We start from the raw sequence: 20,589 nt of genomic DNA on the forward strand, positions 1-20,589 counted from the left end.
TTCAAGATGTTCTACATGAACTAAGGAACCGAATGTTTTCTGAAAATGAAATAACTGAGCTTTTGAAATGGTTTGTTTCTTACAGGTCAAGTGGAAATATTGTTAGTGCATCAGAACTTGATCAATTCATGGGACTTACACGTATTGGCAATATCTTTCGAACTTTGAAAACAATTCGTCATTATTTGAACCCAGGAATAATTCCGACAGATATGGATGTTCCAAATGATGTAATGCCATATACTATTTCCAAAACTTTACCACCTCAGGATCTTAAAAAATGGTTTGGATGGTCAGAATTAACTTTGGTTATTTGGGCAAAGTTTATTGTTAACAAACCCAATTTAGAAAATGATCTTACATTTGCTCGGAAAGTTCTTCAAATTTTGGCAAGAAATTTAAATAATACTTCAAGAAATAATAAAGAAATCATTCGTCAGTTATTTGTTCAAAAAAGATGCATTCCAACTAAATTTGGATTGAAACTTCCAAATGAAGCTTATTTTCAAAATGTCACTATATTTCCTGATTTACCTACGATCGAATTTCAAAAACCTTTGAGTGTTCAGAGTTTAATGGAACTATTGGGAGTACGAAAGGTAATAAACTTTCTTATCAATTCTTAATAATATTATTATAAAATAAAGTTATATAACAAACATATCTTGAATTATATACTTAGGTTGTTGAATTAAAACTCGTTTTTGATCGCCTTGATCGAGGAAATTGGGATCATATGCAACTTGTAAAATATTTAGCTTCAATGTCAAGTGATCTTAAAGCAGATGAAATAAGAATATTAAAGAGCAAACCTATCTGGCCTAAGGAAAATTCGGCAGGTTCCCAATTGGTGCAAATTCAACGGTTTGTTACCAGTAATTTACATGTACCTTCATCATTAAACCGTGAATTTGGTTTACCTATAATTGATTGGAAAGGAAGATGGTCCTCTAGCACACAAGAAGGTAAGTTTATAATCATTTGATTTTGTTTATTATAATATATTGGTAATATTAACATTTTTAAAACTATAGGAACGTTTTTAATAATGTTGGGTTTGCGAGAATATCCTACACTTAAAACCATTCTAGAACTAGCAGCACCTCCAACTGATCCCAAAATTCGTAGTAAAGCTTTCGAATATTTTATTGATAATTTTGATAAAAATTATCTTAAAGAATATAGCCCAGCTACAGTTAATAATGCATTTTTGCCTTGTTCGGATCAAAATACTTATGCAAAACCTTCAGAATGCTTTATTAATCTTGAATGTAAGATAATGAAATTCAAAGTTATTCGTCAAGATTTACGTTATCGAGTAGAAAAACTGGGTGTTCATCAAGATCCTAGCCGTGAAACAATTATTAATGAGTTAAAGAAGCTCTCAAGATATGTGCAATATGGAGATGATGCAAAGAAAATTTTTGAATATTTAGCATCACGGAAGAAAGATTTTATTCGTTCTGATTTTGATCAGCTTGCCAAGTTTGATTTCATACCACTCCGGAATAAAACAAAGACTAATGAAATTATTCTTTTTAATCCACGTAGTGTTTACTTTGAAGTTCAAGAAGGGTAAATATTTTATCATTGTCTTCATATATAATTTTTTATTTTTGTTAAAAATATATATGTATACATAATATTCTGATCTATTTTTTTTTACAAATAAATAAATATATTTATCTTAGGTTAAGTGAATTTTTTCCATGCATTGACTTTGGGGAAAGAGCCAATTCATTTTTGAGTGCATGTGGCGTTAAAAAACGACCGTCTCCAGTAGATTTGGCTAGATTACTTGTGGAATCATCAACTAAACTTTGGGGATTAATTAAAGGCAACATAGAAATATATTTGAATATTTTAAGAATTATTGCTATCGATTTTAAAAGTTTTAGAAACATAGCCGATGAACCAAGTTTAATAGCAAGAATGAAGGGAGCATGTATCTTGGTAGCTATAAAAAAAGAACGTCAAGAACGTCGCACAAATTCAGGAGATGGCAATAATGATGGAATTGATTGTTATTACTTATCTTCGACGAATAAAATTTTTATAAATGATAATAAAATATATCAGAGAGTTTTTAATCCATTAACAGCTCCTGAGGAAAATTTGTTAGAAAGTTTATACAAGGTATGGTTATTATAATCTATATCTATATAATATAATAAAAAAATTCATGTCGATCTTCTAACGTTTAGATTAGCCTGTATAAATCATCTTTGAATTGTGTAATGCATGATTCATCTGCGCCTAACAGTACTACTAATTATATACTAGCAGTTACCCGTTGCTTCGCACTGGGACTAATGAGTTTGTTTAAATAGGCCAAGAACAATTTGGTATTACAGTCAAACCTTTATATAATGATATGTCGGGACATATATGAAATTTTAGAAAATATCGTTATATCAATGGTATACCGATATTTATATGTCCTCACATATAGTGGGAAAATAAAATTTTATCGGTATATCAAGTTTTTAATAGTATATCGATATATCGAATATCGGTATATCGAGGTTAGACTGTATAATGTAATACTAAGTAAATTAAAAATGGTTACGGTTTTTTGATTAGTAGAATGATATAAATTATATTTAGAATGATATAATTATAGTGCATTAGAGTAATTAGTAAATATCTGACATGAATACTTATGAAAAGAGTACATAGTTATAATAAGTATTTGTAATCAATAAATGGGCTAATTAATTTTTTTAATTTCAGTAATAAAATAGCAATGATTAGCAATTTGTATTAATGCTATAATTTACTGATTAATGAATTTTAACCATAATAATATAGATCAAATATTTCAGGAGCAGACAGACCACCCATTACACAATTCAAATTATTTATACAAGATAATCTAAATGTTACAGAATTTTTTTAATTATATAGATGAACAGTATTTATGTATTTATGATATTAATTTAACTTACTTTAATATGTGCTATATAATGAAAAAATTATATGATATATCATATGAAACAGAGATCAAAAATATATTTTATTATGTGTGTCTACTAATTTTATTACAGATTACAAATAAAATTGTAAAATCATACGAAATTATAATATTATAGATAATTTTAATTTTATAATAGCTTTTTTAAAATATTTTTTTTTGGTAATTTGATAATAAAGTTACGATAATTTCAAATGATTAACATTCATAGTACGATTTAATGATTTATTATATAATAAAATGATCGGCATTCATAGTACTAATGATAAAATGATGATATAAATAAATGGTAATGATCGGTATTCATGATATTGGTTTACCGATCCAAAAATTTAAACAGATAATAAATCAATAATACAGATAAATAAACATTATATCATTATACAATTTTAAAATTTTTTATATGACTAATCTAAATATGACCCATTTTTTTTAAATAATAGATAAAAGGGTTTAAAATTTGAATGCACCTGCACCCACTCACGTGACATGATTTTAAAATTTTATTGGTGATAATCAATCTATTTTTTATTTTTTACTTTGTTTAGGAACGTTTTTTAATTACTCTTTTTTTGTAGGAATACCCTGAAGATGAAATGGACCCCTAAAAATAAAAGGTGTGTTTTTTTCAATTTTTTTCCCATTCATTTCGTTCAAGAACAACGTTCCTAACATTCTTTCGTAATTTTTTTTTATAGGAACACTCCCTGGAGACTCTTAAAGACAAAAGGTAAAATTCTTTTTCATTTATATTTGTTAATTTCGTTTAAGAACATTCCTAACATTCTTCAATAATTTTTTTTTATAGGAACACCTCCTGGTGACTCTTGGAGATGAAAGGTAAGTTTTCTTTTTTTGTTTCTTTTATTAATTTCATTTAAGAACATTTCCTAACATTCTTTGAATAATTTTTTTTATAGGAACGCCCCTGGTGACTCTTGGAGGCGAAAAAGTTTCTTTTTGTTTCTTTTGTTAATTTCATTCAACTAAGGATGTTCATAACATTCTTTCAATAATTTTTTTTATAGAAACGCTCTTGGAGACAAAAAGTAAGTTTCTTTTTGTTTCTTTTGTTAATTTCATTCAAGGACGTTCCTAATGTTCTTTCAATAATTTTTTTGTAGGAACATCCCCTAGATGAAAGATAAGTTTCCTTTTTTCGTCTCTTTTGTTAATTCCATTTAAGAATGTTTCTAATGTTCTTTCAATAATTTTTTTTTATAGGAACGCCCCTGGTGACTCTTGGAGACGAAAAGTAAGTTTCTTTTGTTTCTTTTGTTAATTTCATTCAAGGACGTTCCTAACGTTCTTTCAATAATTTTTTTTGTAGGAACATCCCCTAGATGAAAGATAAATTTTATTTTTTCGTCTCTTTTGTTAATTCCGTTTAAGAATGTTTCCAATATTCTTTCAATAATTTTTTTTATAGAAATGTCTCCTGGAAACTCTTGGAGACGAAAAGTAAATTTCTTTTCATTTCTTTTGTTAATTTCATTCAAGAATGTTCTATTAATGTTCTTTTAATAATTTTTTTATAGGAATGCCTCCCAGAGACTCCTGGAGACAAAAGATTTTTTGTTTTCTTTTGCTAATTTTGTTTAAGAATGTTTCCTAACATTCTTTTGATGGTTTTATAGGAACACCACCTGGAGATGAAATGGACTCCTGGAAATAATTAATAAATTTTAACAACAGAAAAAGGTAATAGAAAACAATAAGACTTATATAGTTATATCAGTTTATTAACTGTTTCAAAAAAAAACTTTAAAAAAGCCTTTTCATTTAAAAAAATTAAATAATGAATAAGATTATTTGATGAATAAATAAACGATAACACTGATCAGCCAATCAAATTTAAAATACAATAAATCACGTGATAGGGTGCAGTGTGCGTTTAAGGTATTTATTTTTATTTTTATTTTAAGATGATTTGATCAGCAAATGCTAATTACTAAAGTATAAAAAAAATAATTTTAGTTCCCTATTACTGGCGTTTTGCTAATACTAATTAGTATTAATCTCACTTTTTTAATCAATTAATATATATCTCATTTGTCATTTTTTCAGTACAATTATTATTATTTGGTTAAATTGAAGTTTACAGATTTTTGCGAGATTATATATTTTTTTTTAGTTGATTTAAAATTTTTCTTATACTTTTTTTCATTATAACATATAGAAAAAATTTTTGTAAATATATTTATTCAAAATAATCTTATTTAATGAAACAAATATTAAAATTTAAGCCTCACATTTTCGATTTTAAAGAAAAAATCACTGTATTTATTTTTAATGAAGTGATACAAATAAAAAAACAATAACAATAAATAAAAAAGTTAAGTAAATTACAATGATCAAGAAGAAAGATGCTAATAAAAAATGAAGTAACAATGGAGTAATGGAAAGTAATAGAAGAAGAAAGGGAGTAAAAAAGAGTAATGAGAAATGATAGGAAACAAAAAGGAAAAATAGGACATGATGGATGATGAAAAAGAGTGATGAGAGATGAAAAGAAGTAATGGAAAGATAAAGAGGAGTGATGAGAGACGAAAAGGAGACGAAGAAAGTGATTGAAGACAAAAAGGAGTGATGGGAAACGAAGAGGAGTGGTGAGAGATGAAAAGGAGTGATGAGAGACAAAAAGAAATGATAGGAAGTAAACAGGAGGAAAAAAGAAATAATGGAAAATGAAAAGATGTAATAGAAAATAATGGGAGACGAATAATGAGAAGTAATATGAGGTGAAAAATAATGAGACTTTACTTTGAATCAATGTCAATTTCCAGTATGTGTTGCATTCTCAATAACAATTAATAAATCACAAGGGCAAACTCTGAGCAGGGTTGGTGTTTACCTACCTGAACCTGTCTTTACACATGAGCAATTATATGTTAAGGTTTTTATAGATAATGGTAAGAACTGCAAGACAAGAAACATTGAATACTGTGAAATATTTCATTCTATAAATAGATTTCACATTTAAAAATAACATTTTGTATGTATAACAATATTTCATATGTAATATTTTATATATAACATTCATACACAATTCACTTTTATTAGTATAAATATGTAAATTATATAAATTTATTAGATTGTTTTTATCATACTGTAAATAATATTATTAAAATACTAAGCCTATTTCTAAAATATAGCCATACCATTGTTACTTTTCTGGGCAAGTTTTATCCCCGGCGCAGCGCGACGGGTTACACCTAGTTTATGTATAACATGATATTGTTGGATTTGTATAAAATGCGAGCAATAATCAATTATTATTATTATTATTATTTTATCAGGAACTAGGATGTAGGTCATTACAAGATTCTGTAAAAGAAACTTCAACTCCAAGAGGGATTAAAGAAACCAATAAATCTAAACAATTACAAAATGAAATTATGGAAAGATCGAGTTTATTTTATCATGAATACAAAGAACACGATATTAAAAGAGATGAAAAATGGCTTGAAAAACTAAAAGTTAGAGAGGTTGATTACATAGAAACAATTTATGTATTAGAAAATGATGAAAAGAAAGAACGTACTGACACCCTCATTCTTCAAGATGCTGGAATGGATTCATGGACTCTTTATATATCATCTAGTTCGAATTTACTCGATGTTTCAAAACATATTGTTAAGAATATTTACAAAGTATCTAATTGGAAAGATGTTGGCTATTTCAATATGCTACTAACTTCACCTTTATTAGTTTTGAAAGAAATGGGATATCCAGTTGATCGTATCTTGCAACAGCGTAAATTACAAAATATAGCAGATCAATTAGAAAATGAGGTTAAATCCGATAATAATGGAACATCAGCAAACCATAATCATGATAATTATAATAATTTTAATTCATTATTTTCTAATAATAATAATAACTCTCGACCACGACAATCAAGAGGAACAAATTCAGTTCATGATTATAATTTCGGATCTATTTTTAATGGTATATCAAAAAATAAGAACACAAATTATGAAAAAGATAAGAAATCATTTATTCTTAATCTTAAACCGAACAATAAATCAGTAAATATTACTACTACTACAACAAATAAGACACCAACAATAACTTCTGAAACTACTCAAATTTTACAAAATCAGTTACAAAATGCTGTAGAAGCTTGTCGTTCTAATGCAGGTGTTATCATTAATCAAAAACGTAGTACCGAAATTGTCAATGTAAACGAAGAAAGTCAAATAAATCATTGCGAGGTCATACCTGGTAAATTATATTGAAATTATTTTTAATAATATTCGCGTATTATATATATTCTATTTTGATATTAATTTGATTTGTTTCATTTATTTTTTAGTTTATTCATTATCCCATATTAAAACTATACAAGAAATTAAATTTTATCTTCCTAAAATTCGGTCAATGTTTCCTCAATTATATGATGAAGCTTCATTAAACCGTTTTGTTAATTTGTTAAGAGATCTAGCAAGTGTTTTTGGGCTTTCGACAGCAACTATTCATATTTTTTATGATGAAAATGCAAGTTCAATCGCATTTAATAATAATGGAGAATTGTTTTTCAATCTAAAAGTTTACACTATATTACATGATGAAGAATGTAAGATTAAACATACAATTTATGCTATGGCATATTGGTTTATGACATTATGTCATGAATTAGCACATAATATTATTCTATCTCATAATTCTGGACATGAAGTAAGTATTATTTATTATGATTATAAAATTTACTTGCTTTATATGACTCATATATGAATCTAATTATTATTATTATTATTATTTTATTTGATAGTATTATTTCTCATCATTTGCAGAAATTTATATGTCAAATTTCTTAGCGTTAATAGAAAGTCGAGGAATTGCTTTTAAACATAATAACGTTCAACAAAATTTCGGCCAGATTAGTTTTAACAAGTTTGGCTGGTATTAAACAAATAATTGGTTTATTTTTTTCATAAATTAAGTTTTATATTTTTTGTAAGTTTTGATATTATTTAACGTCATAAATATTTGTTTATTTTAAGTAAAAGTTGATCTAGTAAATAAATATAACTTATTTGAAGTTCAATATAGTGAATTTACAATATGAATAAGTACAAACATAATTAATTTTTCGGAGTGAAGCGAAGAATTATATGAGGACCCGAAAATATAAAGGTTATATATATAAAGGTTACCGGTAAAATGGGTAAAGTTATCATATAAATTGTGGGTAATATTATTATAACATATTTATGGTTAGTTGTTAAATGGTAATGATCTTATGATTTATTTTTTGAGATAACGATTATATACAGTATATAAACAATAAAGATGATGAAAAAAAAATCGATAAATTTTATATACATATAAAATTTATTAAAAGAAACTTAACAATTTATTTATTTTTTTTTTTTAATTTTAATAATGTGACTGTTAAGATTCATATTACAGTACTAGTATAGCTTAGAATCAAATATGACACATCTTAATAAATTTTACTCATAAGAATTTTTCTATATAACTTTTTTTATTTCTGCAATACAATAACTAAATATTATAGAATCTAATTTACATTATATGCTGATATGCTGAAGTACTTCGTAATTTTACTGCAAAATATTATGTAATTTTACATCATATAAAGTTTACGAAATACTAAAAATAATGATAATAGTTTTTATAAAATCAATAAACCATTTGTAATTTTCTATAATTTTAATTTTCAGCATATATTAAAGTTGTAGTATTTTTCTCAGGGCCAAGGCAATCACTTATGTGGCCTTAGAGCTGTCGGCAGATGAGAAACGCTCATCAGCATATATTAAAGATATTAAAAATATATTTTATATATCCATTAAACATAATTGTAATTATATCACATACACTGAAATATTTCAACAATAAGTTGAGTATATAGTTGCTACTTGTCAGTAATATGTTTATCACATTTTTCAAAATTAATAGGTTTCTGCAAAGTTATTAATTTATTATTATATTCCATTTCGTTTTTTAATTAAAATAAAAATTATTCATAAACACGAAATACTTGAAAAATTTTACGATACGAGTTAAATTTCTTGAAACAAATATAAGGTGAAAATTCTTGATAAAAAGAACTAAATGATATTTCGGACATTGAAAAGTTTGTATAATCAAATAAGAGAAATAATCAGGAAGAGAAAGTTTAACTGAGTTATACCTGATGTCTAGTTTTTTTTTCCTTAATTTATTTAAATTATTTACGTATGATAATGATTTGCCAAAATTTTATTGTAAACTTGATCTACTTGTCATATATAAATACTTCACAATAGATTACATTTATATGATTAGTGGTGCTTTTCATTTTATTGCTCTCGAAGTATGGTACTAAAAGTGATATTGCGATAGACCTTTAACAATGAAAGTCAATGGTCATCCCCGGTAATCCCTAATGGTGATAATAGTTCTGACTATAAACTTAAACTCGTCTTTACAAAGAAGGAATTTTTAAGTAATTTGCGTATCAAGAAAAGCATGATGAAAATTACTTTTACGGAGCACTATTTCATGTCATTCATTTTACATCTTTTATTTTTATTTTATTTGTTGGCTATCACTTATCTGAGATACTAGATTTTCATGAACAAGACATATTCATAAATACATTTCTGGTTGCAAACAAACAATTTAAAGAGAAATTTATTACTATTTTATTAATTTAATATCACTAATATATACATTATCTATATACTTTTTGCTTATTTAGTCAAAATGCTGTTGTTAAACTAAATACAGTTATAACGAACTCGCTTTATAACGAAATTTTCACAACACGTGACATTTAACCAATTAAATACGTTAGGTATCACCTTGTTATAACGAATCAACCAATTAAATTCTTTGCATTCTTCGCTATAATCTTATGGCAAATTTGAAATCGGAGGATTCGTTATATCGAAAGCTGACTGTAATTTGGATTCTAATATTTGGAAGTATCTATCTTGATATATTAACTGAGAAATTATAAAAATAAAATAATTGTTAATATTCTAGTTTCTTTTAAATTTAATGAAATATTCTCATGTGATACATGTATGTATAAATAATATTTTTATAACTTATGTTTAATTTATTTTAATTATTTAAGAAAGGCTCAAAACATTATCTTAGACTAGGGTTGAACCAGCCAATGTAAATATGTAGTTACCAATCAGCAAGGTAAGACTTAAAAAAGGATAAAATAAAGTCAATTATATTTGGAAAAAATATTGACTGTCACTGTTACCCAAATATTATATTCATAAACATAATTTTCTTATAAAGTTACTATTCCCCTTTTCGTTAGTATTATTTTTGTTCAGTTGGATAGGTTTTTGACCCATTAACCTTTATCTCACCGAATAATACAACATAATTCAAGATTAATTTCGCTTTAATAACGAATCCTATACTTAGAATAATCGAATAGGATCATATTAAATTATTTGTCATTTGTCAAACATAATTATGTTTTAGCCTTGTAAAAATTTTATTCGTAATTTCTGTAAAAACTGCGTGAAGATGAAACATTTACGGAATATTATGGAATAAAAAAACACGGAATAACTTTTTTATAGGGTAGGCTGAATTTTTATCACTTAACTTTTTTTTTCGGAATAAATATTAAAATAAGAATATTCCAAAATCATTAAAATTGGCGAATTTCTGATGTGGAAATATTAGTTGGGAAAACTTTACATTCTTTATATTAAGTTCACCTTATTTCGTTTTGCATTTTCAAATAATTGGATAAAGAATATTTTAGTAAAATCCGAACACAGTATTACAATGAAAGTATTTAATACTCGTATCAAGTGAATATAATAATTAATAAGTTATTTTAATATAACATTTACACTTCAAATATTGATAAATTTCAGATATATGTACAGTAAGTATATCGGTAAACTTGAACTCACAAATAATATGATATTTAAACAAATATTTACACTTTTTAATTGCAGTTGATGAATTAATACTTAATGAATTGTGTTTTTGTATTGAAAATTACGTTCTTAATGACAAATTATTATTAAAAATCGAACTTGGTAAAACACATACAAAATACTTTAAATTTTGATAATTTTTGTGATAATAACAGATAATCAAAAATCTTATTTAGTTTGAGGCTTGCTATAAAGTTTTATGTAGTTCATATTAAATTGGTATATATTTTCATACTGAGAACAGTTTTGCTGATGCTGGATTTTGGTTTACTACTTTTACTAAGGACAGTTTATTTTTGGTAAATTTTTTCTTCCCTTTTTTAGTTATATTATTAAGCTTATTTATGCATTTTATAAAAAAGAATTTATGGACTACCGTGACTCTAAAAATTAAATACTGTTAAAAGCATCTATTGAATTACGGTTTATATAATGGCTCTCACTTAAACTACTAATTTATTTGTAGATGTTAATATAAAATATGTAATCAAGCAAATATCGTGAGAATTTTAATTTTTATTATAATATTATGTAACAATCTAAAATTATATACTGTAGATTCTACTATTTGGAATCTTTTTTTTACAATTTGGACTTATTGTAATAAAACTAATATTGGTACAAAAAAGTTTTACTTATAAGTCATAACCAAAAATTTTATGGTCGAAAAAAAGGACAAAAAATTATATGAGAGTTAAAAAAATCAATAACTTGTGACGCTCTTTATTAAAACTAATTTTTTTTCATTTTTTTTATAATAGTTTATTTTACACCTATACGAAGTTTTATTTAGAAAATAGAGTTTTATCAAACTAAAACAATAAAGTTGTAATATTTTGGAGAAACGATAACAAACAAGAGTATTAAGCATTGTTACAACAAAGCTCTATACAATTTTTCTTTGACAAAAAAGTGGAACCTATAAGAACCATAAAGTGATAATTTTTGACTTTTTGAAGACAGCTGCGGGTGGCGCAGTAATAAGAGAACGATTTACCCTGCGTACCCTTCAAAAATGTCGTGGCTGTTTTTTTTGTCACACCCTTCCTTGTTTCCATTTTTCTATAAGTATCTGAGGGACAGTTTTTTTTCGAGTAGGTAAAAACTTATTCGTCACATAGTTAATTTCTTAATTTCTTAATGCCGGCCGTTTCGTGACATTTTTGAAGGGTACGCTGGGGTAATCCAAGAAAACTCACATGATGGCAATCAAAAATGGAAAGGTAAAATACGTGAAAAAAACGAATGAGATTTAGTAAAAATGAGGTGATTTATTTAAATTGATGGTGGAACGGCACCCGCAGATTTTCATGCAGATCCTCAGACAAAATAGATTGTCCTACGGTTTCGGCGTAAACTATGGGGCTTTCTAGAATTATGGGCTGTATATTGTTTAGTTCAACAAAATTTTAATTAATTTTATTTTAGTTTATTTGTTTACGTATCCGCCGATCTGCGGAATACGAAAGATTTTTGTAGTAGTTATTTTCAAATAATTTTTAGATAAGTAATATTTACGTAAATGTATTCGTCTTACGTCTAAGTCATTAAAGTTATATGTCTCTATTATACCTCAGCAAAGAGAATATAATATTATTTTATTTTTATCACATAAAATAGAGAATTAGAGAAATATAAAAATTAGGACAAATATCATATGATCAGTGATCTGCTTGCATATTTTTTTTGTGTTGCATGATTGACATGATTGACATCGATTTCAACTATATTGGAAACAATATTTAAAATATTATATTGTTATTTTGTGTAGAGGTAACAAACACTCTGGTGTAACATTATAAATTTATAAAAAATATGAAGTTTAGCGCTTTAAAATTTTTTTTTAAAAAATAAATTAATGAAAGAATAAATAATGCTTACATATCATTTTAATGTATGTAACAAGTGTGGTGAAGAATATACAGACACAGATGAAAGTTGGTGTATATCATGTCAAATAAATTATTTAAAGAATAATTTTACAAATTGGACAAGTGGAAATGAAAAAATTGATGATTTTATTCAAAAAAAGCAATTAAAGTTGATCGGTATAATAATACTATAATAATTGAATGGATACCATATAATCAATTTATTGATATTAAAAAAATAGAAAAAAATGTTGATAATGCTGTCACTATATATTCAGCATTATGGAATAATGGTTCATTACATTATGATAGTAATCAAGAAGAATTAATAAGAAAGCCTAATACAAATGTTGTATTAAAATGTTTAAACAACTCTCAAAATATAATAAATATAATTGATGAATTTCTAATTGAGGTATGAGTATTATTTATAGTTTAATTCAAATAATTTAACATACATAATAACTTTTTTATATTTAATAGGCTAATACATGTCATGATGAAATATATGGGTTATCTCAAAATCCAGATACTAAAGATTATATCATCGTTTTACAAGATATATATTGTGAAAAATGTGGTGAACAATATTCAGATAGATATTCATCTAAATATAATAAATGGTGTATGCCATGTCACAGAAATTATTTTATGAATGAATCTAAAAATTGGACCAGTGGAAATGAAATAATTGATGATATCATTCTAGAAATACAATTGAAAATTGAAGAACCTAGTGATATAGTAGTTGAATGGATACCATTTAATCAATTTATTAATATTAAAGAAATAGAAAAAGTTTTTGACAATACTACTACTATATATTCAGCATTTTGGAATAATGGCCCATTGCATTATAATACTGATATAAAGGAATGGATAAGAAATCCTAATATAAAAGTTGCATTAAAATGTTTTAATAATTCACAAGATATTATTGATGAATTACTTAGTAAGGTATGAGAATTATTTGTAAATTTAACTTGAATGTTTAATATAATAACTTTATTTTTATTTATAGGCTGAAAAGTATAATAAGTTATTATATAATAGATATGATAGATTAGATAGATTACATGAATTGTATGGAATATCACAAAACCCAGATACAGAAGAATACATCATTGTTCAAGATAAATATTGTGAAAAATGTGGTGAAAAATATACAAATGAATGTATTAGATGGTGTAGTCCATGTCATGTAAATTATTTTGAAAATGTGTGGACCAGTGGAAATGAAACAATTGATGATATCATTCTAGAAATGCAATTAAAAATTAATAAACAAGATAAAATAGTTGAATGGATACCATACAATCAATTTATTAATATTGAAGAAATAGGAAAATTTGAAGATAATAATGCTACTATATATTCAGCATTGTGGAGTAATGGTCCATTACGTTATAATAAATTTAAAAAGAAATGGATGAAAGATCCCAATTTAAAGGTTACATTAAAGTGTTTTAATTATTCACAAAATATTATTGATAAATTACTTAATAAGGTATGGAAATTATTTATAAATTTAACTAAAAATTACAATGCATGCTATGGGATATCTCAAAACCCAAATACAAAAGAATATATCATTGTTTTAGAAAATGGAATGTATAATGAATTGCGTCGTCAGGAATATCACACAAATTATTTTTTAAAAAATTTTACAAAATGGACGAGTGGAAATAAAAAAATTGATACTTTTATTCAAAAAATGCAATTAACAGATAATAGACAAAATAGTAATATATGTGAGTGGATACCATACAATCAGTTTGTTAATATTAAAGAAATAGAAAAAAATGATTTACTTATAATACATTCAGCTATATGGAATGATAATCCATTATATTATAATTCTATTAAAGAGGAAGTGATAAGAAAGCCTAAAAAAGTTACATTAATTACATTAAATTATTTAAATAAGTCACAAAATATGATTGATGATTTTCTTAATAAGGTATAAAAGTTATTTTAATTCAAATTCTTTCTTTAATATAGTAATAATCTATTTACATTAAACAGGTTAAAGATATACTGATGGTTAACAACTATAAAGTATATGATTCCTTTTATAAGAAGTATTATTCATTAATTTGTGGAATATCTCAAAATCCAGATACAGGAAATTATATCATAGTTTCACAGGATGAATATTGCGAAAAATGCAGTAAGCAATATATAGACATACGGGATAAGTGGTGTTTATGTCAAAATAATTTAACAAATTGGAGTGGAAATAAAAAAATTGATGAACTAATCCAAGAAGTGCAATTAAAAATTAATAAATCTGATATTATAGTAGTTGAATGGATACCATACAATCAGTTTATTAATATTAAAGAAACTGCAAAAGATAATAGCAATGCTGCTATTATATATTCAGCAATATGGAAGAATGGTCCATTACATACTAGTAAGGAATGGATAAGGAGCTCCTATGCAAATGTTGTATTAAAATCTTTAGATATCAATGAATTTTCCAGTAAGGTATGACAATTATCTATAAGTTTAATTTAAATACTTCAAAATAAATAAACATATATACTTATTAATATATATAGGTTGACAATTATAATGACATATATGGAATATCTCAAAATCCAGATACCAAAGAATATATCATGGTTTTATCAACTAATGCATATTGTGAAAAATGTGGTGAATTTTACTATGAATTTTCTAGCAAATGGTGTAAACCATGTCAAATAAATTATTTTAATAATGAGTTTAAAAACTGGACCAGTGAAAATGAAATAATTGATAATCTTATTTTAGAAATGCAATTAAAAATTAATAGTACATATGATAAAATAGTTGAATGGATACCATACAATCAGTTTATTAACATTAACGAAATAGGAAAAGTTGGTGATAATACTGCTGTATATTCAGCAATATGGAAAAATGGTCCACTATATTATAGAAAGAAATGGATAAGGAAATCCAATGAAAAAGTTGTATTAAATTACTTAACATTAGATATTAAGGAATTTTTCAATAAGGTATGAAAATTTTTTACATGCCAACTTAAATATTTTACTTCAGCTAATTATTATTTATTTATATTTATAGGTTGATAATTACGAATATATATATGGAATATCTCAACATCCAGATACAAAAAATTATTTTATAGTTTTAAATGATAAGAAGTGTATACCATGGTTAATTTTACAAAATAATTTTACAAATTTAAGTGGAAACAAAATAATTGATGATTTTATTCAAAAAATGCAATTAAAAATTAATCATTGGGCTCATATAATAGTTGAATGGATACCACACAATCAGTTTACTGATATTAAAGAAATTGAGAAAGTTGATGATAATGCTACTATTATATATTCAGCAATATGGAAAAATGGTCCACTATATTATAGATATGATAAAAAGGAATGGATAAGGAATTCTTATAAAAAAGTTATATTAAATTGCTTAGCATTAGATATTGAGGAATTTTTCAATAAGGTATAAAAATTATTTATAAATTTAATAAATTAAATATTCAAAAGAAATAACTATCTTATTTATATTTATTAGGCTAACGAATATAATAGTATATATGGAATATCTCAAAATCCAAATACAAATGATTATATTCTGGTTCTTCAAAATAGGAATTGTAAAAGATGTGGTAAACCATATAGTGATTTAAAAAATGAATGGTGTAAATTATGTGAAATAAATCATATACAAAATAAATTTGCAAATTGGAGTGGAAATGAAAAAATTGATAATTTCATTCAAGAAAAGCAAATAAAGATAAATGGTTTCAATGATATAGTTGTTGAATGGATACCATATAATCAGTTCATTAATATTAAAGAAATTGGAAAAGTTGATGATAATGTTGCTATTATCTATTCAGCAATATGGAAGAATGGTCCATCATATTATAGGACAAAGTCATGGATAAGGAATTCTTATAAAAAAGTTGTATTAAAATGTTTAACATTAGATATCAATGAATTTTTTATTGAGGTATGAAATTATTTAAGTCAATTAAGTATTTTACTTAAACAATAATTTGATTTATTTTTAACAGGTTAACAATTATATTGATATATGTGGAATATCTCAAGACCCAAATACAAATGATTATATTTTAGTTTTTCAAAATGATCAGTATTGTAATAGATGTTGCAAGCCGTATAGTAATTTAAAAAATAAATGTTGTAAATCATGCCAAATAAATTACATACAAAATAACTTGACAAATTGGAGTGGAAATCAAAAAATTGATGATTTTATTCAAGAAATGCATTTGAAAATTGATAGTTATGGTAATATAATATTTGAATGGATACCATACAATCAGTTTGAATGTATTGAAGTAGTGGGTAGAGGTGGTTTTGCTACAGTATGTTCGGCAATATGGAAGGATGGTCCATTAAAATGTAATTATGGTAAAAAGATATGCAAAAGGGATAATTATAAAGAAATTGCATTAAAATGTATAGATAACTCTCATAATATTACTGATGAATTTTTAAATGAGGTATGGAATTTTTTAATAAAATTGAAATAATTATTAATATATTAATTTTGTTTATACTTAAATAGATTAAAGCATATTCAATTATGAGGGTTGAATCTAATAATGTTCTTAAAGTATATGGAATATCTCAAGATCCCAATACAAAAAATCATATTATAGTTCTTCAATATGCAAAATGTGGAAACTTTAATAATTGGATGCACTATTTCTATAAAAATTCTAATTGTTGGGTTAAATATTATTTATTAAAATATACCATTGAAGGTCTTAAAGAAATTCATGAGAAGCAGATGATTCATCGTGATTTTCATATAGGAAATATATTAATTAACAATAGTAGTTCTGTAGATAATATTCCTATAGACATATGTATTTCAGATATGGGATTTTGTGGAGAAGTTAGTAATAAAGATGAAAAAAAAATTTATGGAGTTATACCTTATGTAGCTCCTGAAGTATTAAGAGGCAAGCCTTATACTCAAGCAGCAGATATATATAGTTTTAGTATGGTTATGTATTTTATAATAACTGGAAGACAACCTTTTGAAGATTGCGCACATGATGAAAAATTAGTATTACAAATATGTAGTGGAATTAGACCTGAAATACCTGAAATACCTGAATTGAAATCAAATCGGTATATTGATCTAATGAAAAAGTGTTGGGATTCAAATCCAGATAATAGACCAAATGCTGAATTAATTAGCAAAATGTTAACTAGTATTAAGTTAGATGAGATTTTGAAAGCAGAAAAATATCTCTTTAAAGATTATAAAGAAAACAATCAATTAACTACTACCCATCCACAAGCTGTTTATACATCTCGGTTACTTAATCCGTATACAGAAAGTCTTGCAATTGATTTTACAGAGTAAGTTATATTCACTTAAATCTTTTTATTTTCAACTTCTATTAATAAGAAACATTAAAATTAATTTTAAAATATCAATAGATTGGATGATGAAAAATGATCAGAATTAATTTACTACAAAAATTATCCATTTATTTACTTATTTTCTGCTTATTATAAAAAATATATTTTATTTATTTTTATAAATATTTTTTATAAAATATTTAATATGAATTTCATTATATTTTGCTCAACACTGATATAGAGTATTTGTAAAACTTTTACATAAATAAAATCAGTTTGTAATTGAGCAATAAAATTAACACAGTTTTTTAAATGAGTCTTTTGTTATTATGCATCATTAATTTTCCATTTTCTGTGGCTTATTATCCCAATAATTGATAATAACATAAATTAAAAACTTATATATTTATATAGTTCATATCATCATGGAAGATTTATGAAATATCCCAAAATTTATCTGTTACTGCAATTGATTTTGAAAAGCCTTAATTAATTCATTGATCAAGCATGTGAAACCAATTAAGCACTACAGTATACTTTTATGACTAATTTGTTAAACTCATGTAAATTGTCAATAAAAGAAAATAGGCAAAGAAATTTCAAATTATACCATGAATCGCACTATTATAAGGGATACTTAAAACTGACAATAATTTATGTTATTTTTGGAACAATAAAAGATTTAATAATTGGCTATTATTTTATTGGTATTATGGTATTAACATAAACAGTCTGATTAAGTTATGTAGCTCTAATATATCAAATTTGACGCACCGTCCACAGAGGAAAAATAGGTTAAGATGCAAGTTCTAGGGGGTTCATTTCTGTAAATTAGGCCATTTTGGTGACCAAATATTTGCTTAATTTCATAAATCTCCTCAATGTCCTATATTTAATAATTCTTATAAAACTAAATTAAATGAAGGAAAAAATTAAATTTTTGGAATAAGCATACCCGTGAGTTTTTGTCATCAAGTGTGTATTGCATACGAAATAAAGTTAATTTAAGTAAAGGAATTCCTCATAGTAAAATTAAATTTTTTATTGTTAGATTTATCATTATGAAACCCAATAAAAAATCTTCTGAAAAACTCTGATAAATGAACATTTTTCCAAGAAATTTTATGTTGATTTTTAGTGATTTAACAAGCTAAACAAATTTCAATCTTCAAAGTAAGAAGTAGTTTATAAAAATAATAGTGATAAATATAATTTAATAATACATGGTGAATATTTGATCACAAAGGAATGATATTTTGATGCTTTTAAATAATAGTTATTGCGTCAGCCACGCAAGATCATGCTATTTTTATTGTACGAGTATTAAAAAGTATAGCTAAATTGTAAAATAAAACTTATTAAGGGATTAATTTGTAGTCATATTTAACCGATAAAAAAAATATCAATTATTTAGCCATTAGCAAAAAATATCAGTCCGTCAAAGTCATTATGGTCCTAATAGCAATATTTAATTTTTAACATCACGGCAGTCCATATATTCTTTTTTATAAAATGCATAAATAAAAGCCTAATAATAAATTAACTAAAAAAAAGTCCAAAAATCAACCGTCCCTAATAAAAGTAACAAACAAATCCAGAATTAACAAGCCTTTCGCAGCACTAGTCAGTAATTGAAAAAAATACCTAATTTATGATAAGACTTGACTATCTAATATAATGAGCCTCCAACTATTAAAACTCTTCTTTTTTATATTTAAAATAAGTAGAGAAAATTAGAAATAGGAAGTATAATGTAATTTGATTTATCTTTGCTAAAATCCGTAATTAGTAATAATTAGGGATGGCAACGGTTGGTCATGGTCGGTTATCGGTTGGTCATAACCGGTCAAGAACCTTTGACTGACCGACCGACCGTTGACCGACCGGTCTAACCGACCAGTTAACCAACCGTTTGACCGACCGGTTAACCGATCCTGAAAACGTTTGTGAAACGTAATTTAATTGAAATACTTAATAAAAACGTTTTCACAACATTTTCTATTAAAATAATTAAAAAAACGTTTGCGAAACATTTTTTTATTAAATTACGTTTCACAAACATTTTCAGGATCGGTCAAACGGTCGGTCAAACGGTCGGTTAACCGGTCGGTCAAACGGTCGGTTAACCGGTCAGTCAGACCGGTCGGTCAAACGGTCAGTCAGAGGTCTTTGACCGACTGATATCGGTCACGGTCATGACCGGTCATAACCGGTTAATGACCGTGACCGTTGCCATCCCTAGTAATAATAAACTAAAAAGGCCATGTAAAATATTTACTACTCTAGTCGTAGTGATTATCCCTTTTTAAATTTACTTCTGATGTCAAATTATCTAATGTTATTATGATAACATTTTTTTATTAATGACAAAAAAAATAAGATTTTATAACTATTCGAGTTTAAAAATATTTCGTACTAATTTTATAAAGTTTAAAATT

At 25.3% G+C, this 20,589-nt stretch overlaps 3 protein-coding genes across 3 annotated transcripts; all 3 read left to right on the top strand.

Moving 5' to 3' along the window:
• Window positions 1-32: 32 nt before the first annotated feature.
• OCT59_002233 (uncharacterized protein) lies at window positions 33-2,218 on the top strand (the record flags this gene model as incomplete). The annotated part of the gene is made up of 5 exons (XM_066144355.1): window positions 33-599; window positions 683-965; window positions 1,035-1,575; window positions 1,692-2,136; window positions 2,210-2,218. 5 exons carry the CDS (start codon window positions 33-35, stop codon window positions 2,216-2,218), a joined length of 1,845 nt encoding a protein of 614 aa, XP_065995524.1.
• Window positions 2,219-5,883: 3,665 nt separating this feature from the next.
• OCT59_002234 (uncharacterized protein) lies at window positions 5,884-7,886 on the top strand (the record flags this gene model as incomplete). Its single annotated transcript, XM_025312335.2, has 4 exons — window positions 5,884-5,886; window positions 6,274-7,201; window positions 7,293-7,654; window positions 7,749-7,886. The coding sequence occupies 4 exons, from the start codon at window positions 5,884-5,886 to the stop codon at window positions 7,884-7,886; spliced, it is 1,431 nt and encodes a 476-aa protein (XP_025189862.2).
• A 4,892-nt stretch (window positions 7,887-12,778) lies between these two features.
• On the top strand, window positions 12,779-18,248 carry OCT59_002235 (uncharacterized protein; the record flags this gene model as incomplete). Its single annotated transcript, XM_066144356.1, has 12 exons — window positions 12,779-12,842; window positions 13,019-13,191; window positions 13,260-13,733; window positions 13,798-14,736; window positions 14,802-15,266; window positions 15,341-15,781; window positions 15,852-16,247; window positions 16,320-16,760; window positions 16,825-17,277; window positions 17,343-17,675; window positions 17,937-18,148; window positions 18,230-18,248. The coding sequence occupies 12 exons, from the start codon at window positions 12,779-12,781 to the stop codon at window positions 18,246-18,248; spliced, it is 4,410 nt and encodes a 1,469-aa protein (XP_065995525.1).
• Between the last annotated feature and the right edge of the window lie 2,341 nt (window positions 18,249-20,589).

Source organism: Rhizophagus irregularis, chromosome 10, assembly GCF_026210795.1.
Source record: "Rhizophagus irregularis chromosome 10, complete sequence".
Lineage (NCBI taxonomy): Eukaryota > Fungi > Glomeromycota > Glomeromycetes > Glomerales > Glomeraceae > Rhizophagus > Rhizophagus irregularis.